The sequence below is a fragment of the Hyla sarda genome, chromosome 7 (genome assembly GCF_029499605.1).
Source record: "Hyla sarda isolate aHylSar1 chromosome 7, aHylSar1.hap1, whole genome shotgun sequence".
In the NCBI taxonomy this organism is placed as follows: domain Eukaryota; kingdom Metazoa; phylum Chordata; class Amphibia; order Anura; family Hylidae; genus Hyla; species Hyla sarda.
In genome coordinates, this window is record NC_079195.1 from 64,389,799 (window position 1) to 64,410,691 (window position 20,893).

The following is a 20,893-nucleotide window of genomic DNA, read 5'->3' on the forward strand; positions in this document are numbered from 1 at the left end:
ATGCTGCCTGAATAATGTGTTGTTCGATGGTTCACAGTGGCTTCTGCCTATCCCGCTAGCCTTCATCAATCAAGGTTGGCGGAGTAGGTAGAAGCCACTGGGGATAACTTCATTGACTCCTAGTTAAGGCAGCATAAAATGATAGCCAATAGAGGTGGGTAAAAAATGTGCCTCTTGCTATGCTATGGCTGTGCTTTATACACATATCCAATTAATTTCCTATTTATTCTGGCAAGAAAAAAAAACTTTTTAAAGGGGTAGTCTGTGGTCCAGGATTTAAATTTTTTTTGTTTTTTAAACTTGCCCAGAATGCTCTCATTTAAAGAAAAAAAAATACTTACCTCCCGCTGCTTCCCAGCCACCTCCAGTATCCTGCTCCCAGCCTCTCCTGTGAACCCTTTTCTACTTTCTTGTGGTCGACCGTTACACTACAGCTCAGCTAATCACTGGCCACAGCAATGTCCTGCCTTGGTCAATGATAGGGTAAGTGGCATGTGATGTATTGAACCCCGACACCAAGAAGAAGAACATGCTCAATACATAAGACTTCCATTCAGCCTTTCACTAGCCAAGGCTAAACATTACTGCAGCCAGTGATTGGCTGAGCAGCAGTATGACACTCTGGGCCCTGACTTTACTTGAGGCCCATGCATCACGCTTTCTATTTGCTCTATTAATAGAAAAGTCCTGGAAACTTAGGTAAGCATTCTGGCTGCCAGGACACCAGTCATCATTACAACCAGGAGATCTAGGCCACTGCACCAGCAATGACATTTATAACTGCAATTTAGATGTTGCTGTCAACTTTACATCAGCATCTACATGGTTAATAGGTACAGGGTACTAGCAGCAATCCCCAGCTACTGAAATCCACCAGGGACCGCCAAGTATAAAGTGGGCTTGAGTCCGCTCCATACACCCTTAACAGCTCCATAAGGGTTCATGTGTGATTTCTATAGTAAGTAATGTCACTATCTATGTTTTTTCCTATAATAGCTTTCAAGTGTTTCAGTTTGGTAAAATATATGGGATTCTTACTAGATTCAAACAACACATTAGATTAACTATAAAACATTTCCATTGCATACACAGTTTATGTAATCTCCACAACCACCTTATGAATCTATTTGCTGTTGTCCCTGGAATATTTTGAAAAAAACAGAAGAAATATGAACAGTGATAATAGAATTTGGAGCTGCATAAAAGCCACTGTGTGTCCTGAAAATATACCTGTGTTTTCAAACCAGAACGCTGCCATGAGTTAATCGCCGGACCATAGAGAGCCCTGTACATGAGAGCAGTAAACAAGGACTTTAGGGCATCCGTATGTGATGGCAACAAAAGGATAAAGCTCTCTATTGTCTGAACATGTTTGAACTGTTAATATAGATGGATATAAATAATCTAATACTGTAAAATATATTTAAACAAAAAACCTAATATTCTTTTTATATTCCTGGACCTCAGTTGTAGGATCTCTGATAGATGTACCGTATTTTTCGCCCTATAGGACGCACCGGCATATAAGACTCACCCAATTTTAAAGGTGCAAAATCTAGAAGAAAAAAAAGATTCTGAACCCAACAGTGGTCTTCAACCTGCAGACCACCAGATGTTGCAAAACTACAACTCCCAGCATGCCCGGACAGCCGTTGGCGTGGTGTCTCCGACGCTCCGGACGTCTTCTTCCCCGGGATTCACGCTCTCTGTCGCCGTCATCACGTCGCTACGCACGCCGCTCCTATTTGATGACTGAACGGCGTGCGTAGCGACGTGATGACATTGAAGGAGAGTACTGGCCATGCAGGGGATCCCGGCACGGAGCAGACACCGAGGAGGCAGGTACGGTCCCTCCCGGTGTCCTGTAAGCTGTTCGGGACGCCACGATTTCCCCGCAGCGGTCCCGAACTGCCCGACTGAGCAGCCGGGTTTGTGTCACTTTCCCTTCAGACGGGGCGGTCAGCTTTGATCGCCGGGTCTGAAGGGTTAATACAGGGCATCACCGCGATCTGTGATTTCCTGTATTAGCCGCGGGTCCCGGCCGTTGATGACCGCAGGGACCACCGCGATAGGTGTGTATTCGCCGTATAAGACGCACAAACTTTTTCCCCCCAGTTTTGGGGAAGAAAAAGTGTGTCTTATACGGCGAAAAATTACGGTAAATATAATACTAGACAAAAAATCATCTTAAATTCTACTAAATTCTAACAGGTTTGACCGTCACATGTCTAATGTTTATGCCAGCTAAAAGTGTACCTGTCCTTAAAAAAAAAAAAAAAAAAAAAAAACTTTTGACATGCCATACAAACATGTCAAAACTTTTGATCAGTCAGGGTCAGGCTTTCTGTAGTGTCCTGTGGCAAGGAGAAAAGTGCTTAGCTGAGTGCTTGTTCTAGTGATTGGTTGGGGTCCCAGCACCCAGACTCCAACCAATCAAAACTTTTGACATGACAAGTTTTAAAAGGATTTACAAATCACTTATTCAAAAGTCAGAAACAACTAAACATACTTTGTATAACAGTCAACTAATGTAAAATTGCATATGATTTTTCATTGCCTTTGCTTCTGTTCAGAGTTTTTCATTGGCCCAATATATGTTGTTCATCTTTTTTTTTTTTTTTGACAAATCCTTTACCATATAAAGCTCATCATTAGGATTATATTGTGTAGAACTTGTCCTTGGCTAAACATACAGTATGTTGCACAGATTGGCTTAGATTATCTTGTACATAACTCTTTATTGGCTAAAGATACAGCTGCACACTAAGTTTACAGTATCTAAATCTTGCTATTTCCCTGGCTCTGCCTTCTGCCTGCTGATTTGGACCTGGCATTTCCGCTCCTGGTATGACCTCTGCCTGTTACTGTTTTTGCCTTCAGTTCTGATTTTATGTTGCATTGTTCTCTTGGTTCTGACCCTCTGGCCCCTTCCCTGTTAACTGTTTTGTATTGACCTGGCTTGTCTTACCCTCCTTTTAAGCACCCCATGCACTTAGTGAGTGTAGGGACTGTCACCCAATCGGGGGCTGGTGCTTTGGGTTGAACTACTATGTGGGTAAGAACAGTGATTGGGGCAAATCTTGGGCTGCATTGTTCCCTATTTGACATGAGAGAGTCTTAAATTGCAGTTTCCAGTGCAAATCTCCCTTTATTCTTTATAGCATTATCTCATCACAATCAGCTAACTAAATAGTTTTTCTTTCAATTCCTCAAATATATTTCCTGTATACTACCAGGTGTTTGTCATGAAGGCAGTAAATGCTTCGCAGATCTTTAAGTTTTTTACCACACCGATCACAATGGCCCTGATTTATTAAGAGTATAGATTTTGTTGTATTTTTTTTTGTTGTTCCGACCTTTTATTTACCCAGTTTTCGGAAACTTTTAAAGATGCGTTAAAGTGTAGGGTTTTCTTCCCAGAAAATTCACATAATTTTTAGAGTGGTTTTCAGAAAAGATGAGTGATTTTGGATAAAATGTAGGGAACACGCCTCTTTCCCCCAAAACTACGCCCATTTTGTACTTTTATTTTTTTTTTTTCCACTCAGTGTTTCTGATTCTGTCGGTTTTTTTCTGTTGCACATTCAGAATTTACACAGAATTTAGGCGCACAACCCGACAAAAAGAGTCGGAATGCTGTTAGTAAATGAGGGCCAATGTTTTTTTTAACAAAGTTAGGTCTAATGCCAGGTATGAGGTAAAGCTGGAAAGGAACTACAAAAATGGGAGCTGTACAGAGCTCGATATCTCAGTTTTTTTTTATTTTTATTTTTATTTTTATTTTTTTAATCGTTACATTTTTCTGTTAAAATATTGTAGTAGATTTATCTGTAGTCCTTTACAAAAAAAAAACTTTTTTGAATGATGCAACTCAAGTTGTCTGCATCTGATAACCTCAGCTTGGTTACATCTTTTGATATATGTGTCTGTAAATACAATCATGTTACCAAAATCTAGAAATAACAGAAACCGATCATACTTTCCTTCTTTTCTTCTTGTAGGCAGATCCAGAAAATTGTCAATGATTTAAAGAAAAACGAAACTGGGTTATTTAAGAAGATCAAGAAGTAAGTAATTTCACAAAGTAACGTCTGGCTAAAGCATTTATTTCCTTTTAGGTTACGTTCCCACACGGCGTATTTTGCTGCGTATTTGCTGTGTTTTTTTTTGCTGCGTATTTGGTGCTGCGTATTTTCCTACCCATTGACTTCAACAGAGAAAAAAAATATGCAGCAGCAAATACGCAGCAAATATGCCGTGTGGGAATGTACCCTATGGGTACATTCCCACACGGCGTATTTGCTGCATATTTGGTGTTGCATATTTTATTTTCTCTGAAGTCAATGGGTAGGAAAATACGCAGCACCAAATACGCAGCAAAATACGCCGTGTGGGAACGTACCCTTAAGGTGGCCATATTCATTCCTATAATAGAATATATAACCCAATCTTCGTTCATAGGATCCCTTATTACTATAAGGTCACCAGAGATAAATCGGGATAACCAAAGAGCTGCTGTTTTTTTATAAGCAGATGCACATTCTCCAGCAGGAGCCTCCACAAGAGATATGTGGTATCACATGGTACCAAATCATTGAATTGACAACCATGGTCACACCAAGCTCTTTATAGCAGGAACTGCTTTTTGCACTGGCTCCTCACAAATAGACAGGTTCTTAGTCACACCATGCCCCCTCCATTCATGTCTATGGGATGGGGCATGATGACTGTGGTTGTTTGCCAAGCCCCCTCCCATAAACATGAATGGAGGGGGCATGGCGTGACATCACGACCACGGCCGCCAAACCCAGCGTTCTGAACAAAATTTTTTAGAATGCTGGGGAAATCACGGGGGGGGGGGGGGGGGAAATCCCAGCAGCCGGAACCCCCAGATCAGACATCTTATCCCCTATCCTTTTGGATAGGGGATGAAATGTCCAGGGAAGGAAAACCTCTTTAAGAGTAGAATAAGTTTACAGAATGTTTACCAAATAGTTCATCTGGATAGCAAATAGACAGGCAACATATTGTACATGTTTGCAGAGTCTCTATATATCCCGCTGATATAGTGTCCATCCTGCAAGGGAAGTGTCACATTTGACTACATGCACATACAGAATTCACTAGTGCGGAAAAATCTAAATTTCTAAATGCACCATGCAACATTTCATTGTGTTTCCCTGGTTTATAAGGATCAACCAAAGACTAAAGAGAATGTAAAAGAACAAGGGAAAGGGGTCAATATCATATGAACAAAGACATTTTTCATAACAACCCCCTCCACAACCTAAGGCATTGTTCCACACATTCACAGGGGGCTTATGTAATATTCAGACAGCCTCATAGCAAAATCAGTAAGCAGTAAAATAACACCATAAAAACAATTTTCTTGATCAGAAAAAAAAGAACCTACTATTTTGTGTCCACAGTTTCTGTGCAGACCTACGTGTCTCTATAGTACGGATTAAACAACCCTCTAAGACACTATTTTAAATCTATGCTTACTAAAAACTTCAAAGCCAAGCAAAATATGTATGGAATAAAAGGTCAGCTCCTGACGTAAACTATCTTGCTTCAAAACTCTGTATTCTAATAAACATTTTTTTGAGGAAGTTTGTGGTAAAGCAGTTATAAATAATGAAGAAAAGGGTATTTCTACAGATTCATTTCTGTGATAGATATATTTAAGATTCTAGATTCAGCTTTTTTACTCTTCTCTCATTATTAAACTAGGGTTACCCAGCGGCTTTAGCAGCAGGACATAAAGATAGCCATGTTGAAACATCACATCTAATGACACAACAGTGACACAAAATCCAGCCTTGTTGGCTTTTTGGACACACATTACTTTTCCAGCCATGACAAAGGACCCATTGGTCCGAAACGTGTCAGCATAGGGGTTTTATCTTCACTGTGTTTTTGTCTTAAAACACTTTTTACATGGATCAATACATTTTGGACTTTTAATTTTTCCTATTTTTACTTGGGAGCTGGATACCATTCTCTTCATTATAACTTTAAACACTACTTTAGGTTACACACATATTAAAATATACTGAGGTACTTTATTTTATGTGCACGTTTTTGTCCGTAATCGGAAAGGAATGGCTATAAAAAATTGCAGTCTTTTGTTGCAGATTGCAAATGAAAATACTCACGTTAAATAATAAACATCAGTTCACTTTATGATGTATGAACTTAGCCTTAGAGATTAAAGAGGTATTCCTCCCCTAGACATCTTATACCCTCTCCAAGGATAGGGGATAAGATGTCTGATAGCTGGGACCCCCGTGATCTCTGTGCAGCACCCGACATTCTAAACAGGGGCGGGAGACGTGATGTCACAACCCCCTCCCATAGACATGATTGTGAACTCCAGGATCAGACCTCTTATTCCCTATCCTTTGGATAGTGGATAAGGCAGAGTAACCCTTTAATTCTATATAAAAGGTCAACCAGCTTTGCAACTAGAAGTCTCCTGGTCACTATCAGCATACATTAGATAGCTGCTAATGTTTCTTTTGATAAAACAAATAATTATGGTCCAGGAAATACAGTTTTGGTGTACTCTGGTGTATGGGGCCCTATGAATGTATAGCTGGAAAAAAAAAGTGTGAACAGAGCCTTAGCTTCTACCTTAGGTGATTACTGTGCAATGCCCTAAAGAGTACCTGTCACAAATTTTTTTTTTTTTATATTTTGTTAATCAAGGTATTAGAAACAACTTTCTAATACCATGTGATTAACGAAAATTATATATATATATATATATATATATATATATATATATATATATATATATATATATTTATACTTTTAAAAATTGACCACTAGGGGTCTCCCTACATGTCGTGGCTCATTGATTTTGGACTCATTCTGGCCTGGCAGCATGAGTCTGAACTCTCAGTGCAGCCGGGACACTGAAAAGCACAATGCAGCTCCCTGCCTGTCAGACAGGCGGGAGCAACGCTGTGCACAGCAGACAGGATGGCTGCTGTGCCTGCCCATGATGAACGCAGCACACAATACAATTCCCTCCCTGATTACAAGAAGGAGATCGCATCGGAGCACACTATACAAGCCCCCCTCCCCCCGATTACAAGGAGGAGAATGCAGTGCACTATGCAACCCTTCCCCCCCCTACCTGCAATTACAAGGAGGAGATCGCAGCGCAGCACACTATACAACACCTCCCCATTACAAGCAGAAGATAGCAGTACAGCGCACTATTCAACCCCCCACCCGACCCCCCCCCCATTACAAGCAGGGGAGCAGCACAGTGCATGATACAACCTCCCCCCTCTTCTCTCCCCTCACCTGATTACAAGCCGGCCGCAGAAGAAGGGCAGAAGTGAGCCCAGCCAGACTTCAGCTGACATCATGCCTGCTGGGCCACACCCCCTTCCTCTCTCTCAGACTACAGCAAAGTGAGCAACTAACAAGGTATTAATAAGGTAGGAACAGGTGTTTTAGAGAGAGAAAAAAAAGGTAGGATTAGAGTCAGGGACGGGGGGGGATTAGGGACAGATGAGTTCATGATAGGTACTCTTTTACCCCCAAAAGGCAAATCACCTTCCCAAATTTTGTTGAATCAAAAAGCAGGAGATGTTAAGTTATCTGAGCATAGTAGCCAGAGGCTATAGTGATCTCAGAGCCAGTAAAAGGTCATTTTAAAGTAGATCCATATGTGTCACATGAATGTATTGTTTAAAAGGGCACTGTCACTTATGTCCTGAAAACATGTCAAAAGGTTTGATTGGCAGAGGTCTGAGACTTCCACTGATCTGGAGAACAAGCCGGGAGAAGTCCACACTCAGGGCATTCTCTCCCGGCTCTGTGTCACATGATCGAGACACACTGTCTATGGAGTGTAAGTCTATGGAGCCTGTCTCATTCACATGAAACAGAGCAGGAAGAGGAACATGCGGCTGCACAGTCTTTTTAACACTCTTTCACCGGATTGGTGGAGGTCTGAACACTCAGACCCCCACCAATCAAAACTTTTGACATGTTGCTAGTACAAGTGGCAAGTACACTTAAGAGCCACTGATTCTCTCGGCAACAATGTTCTCATTCCCAGTATTGCATAAATTCCATAAAGTCTCCGATTTTCTTTTTTTAAGCTAGAGGACCTTGTGTAGCCTTTTGTGACTGCAATTATCATCATTATACAGGTCACAGTTCACATTAGTATTCTAAGCCCCAGACATATATTGCTTATTATTGTCATTATTTATCTTTGGTTTCCTATTTGTCTGTATAAAATTGTTGGCTGCCTATGATGATTTGTGTAGAGAAAAACAAACAAAGGAGATCTACAATCCTGTTCACTATGATTCTTACCTTTTTGCCTGTGTGATTTCTTGTTCTGCAGTCTATGGGTGTAAGCTCTGTCTCTGTCCTTCAATTATTTAGGTTCCAAAATGATCATGTGGCGTTAATTTGTAAAACTGGGAAAGATACATGGGATCGGTATGGAAATTAACCCTTGCATGCTTCAATCTCCACTTTCATTAGTTTACCTTCCCTGCTTTTTTGTATTGTTTTGTATCTTGTTTGTGTTTTATACAAATCCTGTGCACTTAAACATTACATTTCAGTTCAGTTAAGATTGTATAAACATATATAAGTAGCTGCTTTGGAAACTAGTAAAAGGTGGGTTCAGGGTTAAGGCCAGCCTGCTATAAAGCACAGGGCTTTGCAACTCCAGAGGTCTTTGTTTGAAAAAAGGGAAGGAGAAAAGGGGAGAATCAGAGTTGAATCAGAGTTAAAAGGGGCTTTTCACGCTAATATGTTTAATGTCTTTACTCAGGATAGGCCATCAATCGCTGATCATCAGCGGCCAACACCCAGCACCCCCACTGACCAGCAGTTCGGTGCCCACACTACACAGAGAATGGGGCAGGAAGCAGTTGGCTCAACATATTGGCCAGGCCTGGTTACTGCAGCTCGGCTCCAGTTCATGCTGCACCTCCACTGAACTGAGCCAACCACTTCTGGCCCAGTTAAATGTGTAGCGCAGGTGCCAAAAATCTGATGGACAAGATTGCCAGGTGACCCTGTAGAAGATCAGTGATTGATGGACTATCCTGAGGATAGGCCATCAGTCAAAACAGCCTAAAAAAAAACTTTAACATAAACCAGTAGTGGAGTACTTTTGTAGTTGCTATGGCGACTCATTTGTAGGCCTCTGATCTCCATTTTAAATGGGTTGTCCTGGACAGTAATACTGATAGCGTATCCTTTAGATATGCCTTCATTATCAGACTAGTGGTGGTCCAACTGCTAGCATCCCCACTTATCCACCCTAAAAGTGCTGCAGTCTCATCATTGATAACCAGGCACAGTGCCTTATATCATGTAGCGCCTGTGCCTAGTACTGAAGCTTAACACAGCTCAGGCTCATTCAAATTAATGAGACAAAGCTATGTGTAGTACCAACCACAGGCACTATAAGATGTGTGGCGCTGTGCCTTGTAATGAAGAGGCCACAGTGCAAGCTCAAACACCGCAGCTCCTTCAATCAGCTGATCGGTACAGGTACCAGGATATTATATTTAATATTTAAGTACAACCTGTGTTGTGTATTCCCATAGCTCTGGAGGGTTAAGGCCTGCCACAGGATCCATGTAGAGCGGACACTGGAGCCAATCACTTGCCACCAGAGTCTCTGTTATCTGTTGATTCACAAATGAGCAATTTGATCTTATGTCCTGTGTATAGCAAAAAATGTTATGAAGCTAATAAGTGAATGTATACACCATATATACTGTTCTTTAGAGATGGAGAGTGCACTTTCTGATTTTCTTTGGTTCACCCAAAAACAAACAAATCTGATGCTGCTGTGATCTTATGGAGACAATGAGAGGATAAAATTCTTCTCAAACTTTATATAGTGCCAAGCTATAATCATGTAATGTAGATACACAGTAAAGGAGGAAATATTTCCGACCGTGTGATTGAGTGGAGACCAGAGAGGTAACCCAGTGCGCTTTTTATAGCAATATCTCTGCTTTCTACACATCATGTGGTTATGACTAAAAAGAAAAAGGCAGAAGTCAAAGGAAAGATAACCTTCAGACAGACTAATCTACAGATTGAATAGATAATCAGACTCTTTATAAGGAGATGCATAAGACTATACATTGGGCACTGGGACCCTGGGTTCAAATCTGACCTAGGCCAATATCTGCATGGAGTTTGTGTTCTTGTGGGAGTTCTTGTGGGTTTTCTCTGGGTGTTCTAGACTGTACGGACAAACCTTTTAACAGATCTTAAATCTAAATTCTCCCACTCTGAAATAAAACACTGACACTCATGAACCTTTTAAGTGGGCTGGGTGGTGGTCACAGCTCGTTTATTTAAATATATGTAACTCTGTTAAATAAATATAACACTGCATAGCAGTAACCATGAAAAACACAACTTCTTATTGCCGAAGTACTGCTTCAGCCGAAGCAGTATGCCCCACTGTCTCCACAGCGTGCATGTGCTGCCTTCGGCACCTCAGAACTCCCCAAAATAAACTTCCTTTACGCCAGCTGTGACTTACAAAATCACACAAGTATATTGAAATTGATCATAAAAAAGGAAAATATATATATTTATTTTTTTTTTTTTTTTTTTTTATATAAAAGGGGTAACAAAAAACCGAACGTCCCACAACAGGACGCCCAGTTGAACAAACAAAACAAACAGGAAAGCAAAAACCAGGGAGGGAGGGCGGGACCTTGGATGCTGGAACACAAGAGGGAGAGCTGCTTGCAGGACACCCAGTAAATACCCCTGGGCGTACCCCCTTTGGAAAACCCCTCCCCAAGGTACTGGAGTGGGAGGGTTGCTATTTCTTCCTGCTTCTTAACCCTTTCGTCCCCACAGTCAGGGCTACCTATGCCTATTCGGCTAGGTAACCTACAGACTGTACGGACAAACCTTTTAACAGATCTTAAATCTAAATTCTCCCACTCTGAAATAAAACACTGACACTCATGAACCTTTTAAGTGGGCTGGGTGGTGGTCACAGCTCGTTTATTTAAATATATGTAACTCTGTTAAATAAATATAACACTGCATAGCAGTAACCATGAAAAACACAACTTCTTATTGCCGAAGTACTGCTTCAGCCGAAGCAGTATGCCCCACTGTCTCCACAGCGTGCATGTGCTGCCTTCGGCACCTCAGAACTCCCCAAAATAAACTTCCTTTACGCCACAGAAGGAGCCCGTGTACTCCTACACGGAGCTCCGACCCCCACTCAATACAAAAAGGGCCTGTTCAACGCCATCTTGAAGGCCAGAAAGGAAGATGTCCAGCCCAATATCGTTGAGGTGGACACCATCGCTTATCATAAACCTCCTATTATCCCCTTCCAGCTCCCTGTGCCTGACCACCACACCGCCCTTGGACCGAACAAACCTCGCCATCCTGGAATTAACTAAACGGCGAGACCGCTCAATGGCCTCTGCATCCCTGGCACCCTGCCATTTTACCCTTGGAACAATCTCCGACCACACCAGAACCATCTCGGAGAAAAATCCACCGAGCCGTTCCACATCCGCTTTCATAATAGTTATCAACTCGGGGACCCTGGTGAAACATAGGTCGTTGCCACCCGCGTGGACAACCAAAACAACTCCCGATCTCAGCCTACCGGACAGGTCCACCGTCTCCGAGAGCACTTGAGGCCATCTCATACCCGGAATCCCCCTCCAATGGGCATCGACTTGATGGAAACCCAACGATCTCCCTCCAGGCCGGCAGGCCGCTCGCTGTGCCGCCCGATGAACATAGGAGTGGCCCAAGAACACCACCGTAGCAACCGGAGGATCTAAAAGGAAAAACAGGTTAAAGCAACAATTCAGGGCGCACGTAACCAGCATAGCAATCCGAGCGCCAACGCCCAATACGCTGAATATCAGACACGGACAATCCTGCCCTGGACGCCTCCGTAGCCGCCCCAATCCGAAAGGAATGCGTTCCGAATTCGGAAGGGGGGGCCCCCGCGTATTGCAGACACCGCTTGAACAGCGACTGAAATTGAAAACGGGACAAAGCCGAACCATCAGCATGAGAGAAAAATTGTCTGCCAGAAACACGAATCAACAAATAAGCGGAAACCGCCCGCACCGGGCAGGCCGGGCCATCAACCGACTGAAGGCGAACCCAAGCTCCCGTTCCCGCCTGATCGGTTTTTGACCGCCGAATACGCAGCTGCAAAACACCGTTGGAGCAAACCACATCCTCAAAAAGCAAACCACCAGAACCCCGCTTAGAGGAAGGAACCAACTCCCCCACCCGCAGAGCACCAAAAAACGCAACACAAAAAGCAGCGGAGTATAAGGCAGATTCAAAAGGGGAACAACAGCAACTGACCGAGGCCTGTACTAGCGAGACAAGCAAAGTATAGGAAACAGGGCGCCGCTGTTCCCATCGGACATGAGTACGCTGCCATCCCTTCAGCGATTGCTGAATCAAAAAACGTTTTGTAACATCTTCCCACCCCAGTAAGCGAAAATAAAAACTAACCCCCGCCAGCCTGCGCCGCGCCACTAAAGCAGAAAAATGTGAAGCGCGCAATGACAATAAGTAGTCCACAGTTACCTCCAATCTCGAATCAGAACACCCAGACACATTTCGCCCATACACCAAAAGACACCACTCCTTCCACGCCTTACCATGTCCCGACCACGTAGAGGCCGCCATCGATGATTCCAGTAGTGGCATCAATCTCCTGTCACTAGGCCCCAGACCAAAGGCGGGCACGCTCGACCCTCCAGCTCTGCCGTCGGGCACAACCTCCTGAAGTCCTGGAACTGAAATCGAGACAAAGAATCAGCAATAACATTATCAACACCCGGGACATGCCGAGCCCGGAACCAAATATTGCATTCCAAACAGCGGAGAACCAAGTGACGTAAAAGCGACAAAACAGGAAGAGAAGAGGAAGACAAGCCATTAATACAATGCACCACACTTGCGTTGTCCGTCCAAAAACAAACCCTTTGATTACTGAAACGACCACTCCACAGCTCAACAGCCACAACGATAGGAAAAAGTTCCAATAACGCCAAGTTCCGGCACCAACCCCTCTCTTCCCAATCCGGCGGCCACGCCTCCGCGCACCACTCACCAGCAAAAAAGGCACCAAAACCAACCGATCCTGCAGCATCCGTGAAAAGCTGCAGTTCACCGCTGCAGACCTCCTCCGCCTGCCAACAGGTATGGCCATTATAACACCGCAGAAACTCCCGCCACACCAACAAATCAGATCTCAGACACCGAGAGATGCGGATCCGGTGACCAGGTAGGGCAACTCCCCTGGTCGCTAAAGATAAACGCCTGGAAAAAACCCTACCCATCGGCATTACCCGACAGGCAAAAACCAAATGCCCCAAGAGCACCTGCATCTGCCGAAGAGTGACTTTCTTCGCCTCACAAAAACATTCAACCCATTGTAACATAATCTCCAACTTAGTAGAAGGCAAACGAAAAACCATGGCCACCGAATCAATCTCAATACCCAAAAAAGACATTACTGTGGACGGACCTTCCGTCTTGTCTGCAGACAGCGGAACACCGAAACGCTGCATCAAAAAACGAAAAGTACTTAACAGGAAACCACATCTGGGGGAACCCGCAGGGGCAACGAACAAAAAGTCGTCCAAATAGTGAATCACCGATGAACAGCCCGTCTCAAAACGTACTACCCACTCCAAAAACGTACTAAACATTTCGAAATAGTGACATGAGATAGAACAACCCATGGGCAAACAGACATCATAATAGAAATCACCATCCATACGACAACCCAACAAATGAAAACACTCCGGATGTACCGGGAGCAGGCGAAAAGCCGATTCAATATCGGACTTCGCCATTAAGGCTGCAGGCCCCGCTCCCCGCACTAGTGCCACTGCCCTGTCAAAAGACACGTAGGAAACCGAGGAATCCTCCTTCGGAATCCCGTCATTAACAGATGTACCCTTCGGGTAGGACAAATGATGGATAAGTCGGAATTTTCCAGCCTCCTTCTTAGGCACCACACCCAACGGGGAAACTCTAAACATAGGCAGCGGAGGGTGGCGGTACGGGCCCATAAAGCGCCCCAGGGCCACCTCCTTTCCAATTTTTTCACTCAACACATCCGGGCGTTCCCTGGCAGATTTCAAATTGTCGGGGTACTCCCCAGCATCAGAACCCAAAACAAAGGGGATAAAAAACCCCTGGGAAAAACCATCCCTCAAAACTCGGGCGCACTCCCTATTGGGGTACCGCTCTAACCACGGGGACATCGCGGACACGTTCACCGGCGTCCTTCCCCTCACCGGCAGCTGCGGGACGCCCCGGGAGCTTCGGGGCCCGTGGACAACGCGTTGCAGCGTGGCCACCTCCGCAAGCGGAGCATTCATGCTTGTATTTGCACAGGTTAAGGAACTTACAGTGTCCTTCGTTAAATAGCCAGCATGCGCCGGGACGCCGCACGGCCACTGACCCTGGTGTCCCCGCTGGGCCAGCGGCCCCAGACTGAAAGGGGGTTCCCTTCTGGGCCATCATCAAGCGCAACCAAACATCAGTTGCCTTAACTCCCCAACCAACCTCGGGCGTCAAGGCCAGGCGACGACGAAATTCTTCGTCATAACGCCACCAGGCTGAACCCCCATGAGACTTGTAGGCATTATACACCGAGTCCATATATATAAAAAGCTCCGAACAACGTTCAGGATGCTTTTCACCCATTATACAACCCAAAACAGCAAAAGCCTGAACCCAATTTCCCATAGTCTTACCTACTTTTGGCCTAGCTGGAAAAGACTTTTCAGGCTGAGGCCTACGCTCCTTATCAATGGTGTGCTGGTCCACCGACACCAACGACCAGACATCAACATACTGGTTCCCCCAAATCTTTTCTTTCACAGCCAACTCCACATGCGATCCAAGGGGACTGACACCACAAAAGAATGACTCTTTATGTACCCCCGCCCGTACCGGGGAAACCTTCCTAACCACGGGAGCAGGACTAGCCTGTGAACCCTCCAACCTAGCCAAAACCGCTTTAAGAGTAGGCAAAAGATCAGAACCCGCATCACCCCAAACCCCAGCAAAGTTGAACTCACCCGTCTGCGCAGGAACAACAGTCGGAGAAGATGAAGGTCCACACTGAGGAACCGGAGCAGGGTCCACACGCTCCACGGGTGCAGGTGTATCTACAGCCCCTTGTCGGTCAGCTCCATTTGAAGACCTCCGAGCAGGCTTAGACCTGTGTCGCCTGCCCGAACGCCTACGAGACCTCCTGTCCGGGCTAACGGAACTCCAGGAACTCTCCCCCGAGGAGGAGGGCGAACGCCAGCGGGATGAACGGGACCTGCGGGACCTGTCCCTGTTCCTGGACTCCCGGCGACAACGTCTCCTACACCCATGATGCGACACAGCAGTTCTGCTTCTGCGCGATCGGCCAGAACCCCGGGAGGACGATCGGGACCGACGCCCACGGGACCGACTCACAGACCCATAACCATCACGGTCACGCGGTGGCTGGCTGACTATAGGCGCCGGCAACTGTGCAGCAGCAACCACTGGGGGAGGGGGGGGAGGAGGGAGGGGGTTATGCAAGGGGCTGGGGGCACTATGTGGCTGTGGAGCAGGGGTTAAAATTGTAGCCTGAGAGATAGGAGGCAACAAACCCTGGCCCACTCCCACAACCTCTACAGCATCTTCAAATAAAGGCTCACTACCCACATCCATAGAATCTACTACAGCAGGCAGCAAAGGGGCATTTTCAGGGAGACTAGTATAGCTGCTGCCTGCAATTGGAACCACACTGGGACCCTGGAAAACAGGAGGGGTACCAGGCACCTCATCAGCTGATGAGGATGCCTGCGAATTATGAGAGGCCTGTGCGCCCATTATCTGACCTGCCACTAAGGATCCGCGCTCAGCCCTAGCTGCAGCCGATACAGCGCGCCGGGAAGTGCGGGGAGCCGAAACCGGAAGGGGCGGAGCTACCGCCCGACACTTCGCTGGGCCAATGCTGGCCGCGAAGGCCCGGGATCCCGGCGCCGTGCGCGCGGCCTCCCCAGCACGCCGGGCGCCGCTGGGAAGGTAAGGGGGACTGGGGCTAAGCCTGGAAGGGGGGCGCCTCTGTCTAGAAGTACGTCGGCCCCGCGGGGCCGCCGCCGGAGCCGACAGTAAATCAACAGGGGCTGCAACAGGAACAGGGGAGCTAACAGGAGCCGGGGCACGCATCGCAGCAGCGTCCCCGAGCTCCGCTAAAATGCGGGGGATAAGTGAAGCATCAGCCAGCACCCGCTCCCGGAAACCACACCAAAACTGTTCGTCAGCCATCACAGGGGATGCTCTCACCTTGGATGCTGGAACACAAGAGGGAGAGCTGCTTGCAGGACACCCAGTAAATACCCCTGGGCGTACCCCCTTTGGAAAACCCCTCCCCAAGGTACTGGAGTGGGAGGGTTGCTATTTCTTCCTGCTTCTTAACCCTTTCGTCCCCACAGTCAGGGCTACCTATGCCTATTCGGCTAGGTAACCTACATTTTCATCACATACTTCAATAAACATACAGGGAAGTTCATAGGTTTCCTAAGAAATTTGCCCTAATGTTTCTGTGACATTTTAGAGACTGTGAGGACAGGGACTGATGTGAGTGAAGACAATCTCTGTACAACAGAGAAAAACATGTTGGCACTATATAAGCAACTTAACTAGATCAATAAATATGCAACACAAGTTAATAAATAATACAGGAACTGCTTATTTACCTGAACCAACAGATAAGCGTTCTGTGCTCTGCAAAGTCATTTTCCTGTGTACATGTGTTCAATGACATTTTTTATTACACGCGAGTGTTGAACATGAACGGATTACACCGATACCAAATCTCGGGAATGAAAATCCTCTCCATGCATTTTGCCATGTGGTAGTAATTCCTGTCTAGCAGGTTCCTGTATTATAGCACACGAGAGACAACAGAAAACTGCAGCAGAAAGGAAAGGTTTCAGATAAACATTTCTTTTGTATGTCTGCATTCAGATCTGGTGAACTTGGTGAATGAAGGGAATGAGGAAGACTTACCATTTATTCGGAACGTCTTCAGGCGCTTTTCCTTCAGGTTGTGGCCTCCTGCAAAAATTGTAAAAAAATATATATATTTGATGTCGCCCATGAACCTGCAAATGCAAGTTTTTCTTCCATCATTCTGCACCCAGTGCCCCATAACAACAAAGTATAAACAGAAGCTTAAAAATAGGTCCAACACAAAGATAACCCGGCACTGTTACTTCACATATGGGAATGTTCATCTAACTCCTGCAGCTGTCAGACCATCTCGGTGATCACATACAAGGTGAAATATGGATCCAGTGCAGAGATATAGAAAAATGGAGCACTCACCCGGTCTTTAATAGAGAAAAGCTTCTTTATTGCATCAAGAAAATCTTGGCATTCTCATGGAGTGCGGGAGAGCGGACAGGAACAGGGGGTGGGGGAGTGGGATGGGCGACGGTCCGTATCGTGCAGACAGCGCTTCCTCAGGCCCCCTAGAGCTTTTCTCTATTAAAGACCGGGTGAGTGCTCCATTTTTCTATATCTCTGCACTGGATCCATATTTCACCTTGTATGTGATCACCGAGATGGTCGGCAGCTGCAGGAGTTAGATGAACATTCCCATATGTGAAGTAACAGTGCCGGGTTATCTTTGTGTTGGACCTATTTTTAAGCTTCTGTTTATACTTTGTTGTTATGGGGCACTGGGGGCAGAATGATGGAAGAAAAACTTGCATTTGCAGGTTCATGGGCGTTTCTGTCCGCTCTCCCGCACTCCATGAGAATGCCAAGATTTTCTTGATGCAGTAAAGAAGCTTTTCTCTGTTAAAGACCGGGTGAGTGCTCCATATTTCTATATCTCTGCACTGGATCCAGAAGGTTAACAATATTTGCTCATTTATTTAAAAGAGAAAATAAAAATATCACAATGACATAAGTATTCATACCCATTACTCAGGACTTAGTTGAAGCCCCTTTGGCAGCGGTTGTGACCTCCAGTCTTCTTGGGGATGAGGCCACAAGGTTTACACACCAGGATTTAGGGGTTTTCTTAGGGGTTGGATGTGGACTGTCAGTAGAAGCCATTTTCAGGTCTCTCCAGAGACATTTCATTGGTTTCCACCAGACATGATTCTTTCAATTAAGTCCAAAAAGTTTCATTGTGGTGTTTCTCTGCACACTCCCGGTATGCTTACATGTTTTTTTATTGAAGAGATAACTTCATATACAGAAAATGTCCAAAGAATGGGAACCGGGTTAACTGAAATACCCTGTTGATCCAAAAGGACCCTGGGGTATAAGACCTCTGTGTTGTGAACCCCAATAAAACTTATTTTTAAGTATACAAAATTTTAATATTAGTATTCTAAGTATTTTGTAAAGTTAAAAGCCTAGGTCTATCAGTATGATGTCAAGACATTAATCTCTTTCCAAAGTGAAATTGTATCGGTGTCTTCAGTACGCTTACTGGTTAGGCTGTGATATAAAAACACACAATAGCTTCCCCTTCGTGTTTTGTGACACCAGTCATATCATCAGGGGTGAACGGTGTCTTGAAACATGAATTACTAAAATTAAGCGTTCATATTCTCATGACGAGGCATTGAGTGCAGGTTGATGGGTGAAATTTAGATTTGTTTTTATTTTAGCACAAGGCCACAATATAACAAAATGTTAAAAAATATTAAAAAAATAAACTTTCCGAATGCACTGTAAATAGGCTGTACCAGGCAAACACTACACATAAGAATGATGCTTTTTCGGAGGGGGGGGAGGAGAGACATTTTTCTAAATTTATACAATGGCTTGAACAAAGAAAAAACATTTGAGATTTACCAAACTTCTTGCATTGGAACTTTTCCCCATTTGGTTTTCAATTCTTCCCCTATGCTTCCTTTCAGTTTAAAGCTTTATCTGAGCTTAGAAGAACATAGTTGCTTTCTTCAAAAACAGCACCACACCTGGCTGTGTGTGGAATTACAACTTTGCTCTATTCACTTCAGTGTAACTTAGCTGCAATACCACACACAACCTGAAGACAAGAGTGACTCGGTTTCCAAAAAGAAGGTACATTCTTCTAATCCTGAATAACCCCTTTAACCCCTTAAGGACTCAGGGTTTTTCCGTTTTTGCACTTTCGTTTTTTTCCTCCTTACCTTTTAAAAATCATAACCCTTTCAATTTTGAACGTAAAATTCCATATTGTGGCTGATTTTTTGCCCCACTATTTCTACTTTGCAGTGACATTAGTCATTTTACACAGTGCATTTTTCAGTAAAAAAATGACACCTTTTTCCTTATTCTGTAGGTCCATACGATTAAAATGATACCCTGCTTATATAGGTTTGCTTTTGTGATTCTTCTGGAAACAATCATAACTACATGAACAAAAATTAATACGTTTAAAATTGTTATCTTTTGACCCCTATAACTTTTTTATTTTTCCGCGTACGGGGCGGTATGGGAGGCAAATTTTTTTTATGCTGTGATCTGAAATTTTTAGCAGTACTATTTTTATATTGATTGGACTTTTTGATCGCCTTGTTATTTAATTATTTTCATGATATAAAAAGTGACCAAAAATATGCTATTTTGGACTTTGGAATTTTTTTGCACGTATGCCATTGACAGTGCAGTACAGTTTAATTAAGGATATATTTTTATAGTTCAGATATTTCCGCACGCGGTGATACCACATATGTTTATTTTTATTTACACAGTTTTTTTTTTTTAATGGGAAAAGGGGTTGATTCTTACTTTTGTTAGGGAAGGAGTTAAATGATCTTTATTCATTTTTTTTACACTTTTTTTTGCAGTGTTATAGCCCTCTCTAGTGGCTATAACACTGCACACACTGATCTTCTACACAGATCACTGCCATGCATTAACACGGCAATGATCAGTGTTGATTGGCAGTTGATTGCTCAAGCCTGGATTTCAGGCTTTGAGCAAATCAATCGCTGATTGATTACTTGTTACTTGAGACGTGGCAATCAACTTTGAACGCCGCATCTAAAGGGTTAATAGCACACTGCACAACAATCAGTGCGGCACGCTATTAGCCCAGGGAGCCGGCTTTCATTAGCCGCCGGGACTGATCCTCTATGACGCAGGGTGAGTTTTAGACCGGGACTGGGCACAGGGCGTACAGGTATGCGTTCTTAAGAGGTGAAGGTACGTTCACACGTACACAGATTTGATGAGCAGGATTTTCTGCTGCTGATTTCAATGTAAACTAAATGACTGAGCGCAGCTTCTAACCTGCAGTTACAAATCCTGCGCGTCAAATCTGCGCAGGATCCTGTATGTGTGAACATACCCTAAAGGGGTACTCCGCTGCCCCAGCATTCTGAACATTTTGATCCGAATGCTTGGAGCGGGTAGCAGGGGGTCGTGAAGTCATGGCCATGCCCTTCGTGATGCCCCCCCCCCCCCCCCCCCGTCACCCGCACCAAGCGGGTGCTGGGTACTGCAAAGAGATTGCGGGGGTCCCAGCAGCAGGGCCCCTGTGATCAGACATCTTATCCCCTATCCTTTAGATAGGGGATAAGATGTCTGGGGGCGGAGTACCCCTTTAATTAGAATATTAGAGAAGAGTGGTTAACTAAGCCTCGTACGTCAATTTTGTGACATATGAAAGACATAGGGGGAGAGTTATCATTGCTTTTAGAGCATTTTTTTTGTCTGTTTTGGCGCAGTTCAGGCGCAAGCAGCATATTTAGCGACTTTTATGCGTCTGTACATATGGACAGTTTCACTCTTTTTGCCTACCTGTAGAACTTTTTCTTTTTGACCATGCAGTGGTCACATATTTATAAAAATGAAAGAAGCGATCTGA

At 44.5% G+C, this 20,893-nt stretch overlaps 2 protein-coding genes across 4 annotated transcripts in view; one reads left to right on the top strand and one right to left on the bottom strand.

Moving 5' to 3' along the window:
• Positions 1–20,893, top strand: part of BLNK (B cell linker) — a 284,825-nt gene that overhangs the window by 199,853 nt on the left and 64,079 nt on the right. For 2 of the 3 annotated variants that reach the window (XM_056529856.1, XM_056529858.1), the window contains 2 exons: positions 4,002–4,067; positions 8,416–8,472. In XM_056529856.1, coding sequence (XP_056385831.1) covers positions 4,002–4,067; positions 8,416–8,472 — 123 coding nt within the window. The remainder of the gene's footprint in view (positions 1–4,001; positions 4,068–8,415; positions 8,473–20,893) is intronic. The other variant, XM_056529857.1, reaches the window with a different exon arrangement.
• LOC130282023 (uncharacterized) lies at positions 10,650–12,887 on the bottom strand. Its single transcript, XM_056529859.1, has 2 exons — positions 12,675–12,887; positions 10,650–11,827 (listed from the first exon to the last, which is right to left on the bottom strand). The coding sequence occupies exons 1-2, from the start codon at positions 12,721–12,723 to the stop codon at positions 11,232–11,234; spliced, it is 645 nt and encodes a 214-aa protein (XP_056385834.1). The 5' UTR covers positions 12,724–12,887; the 3' UTR covers positions 10,650–11,231.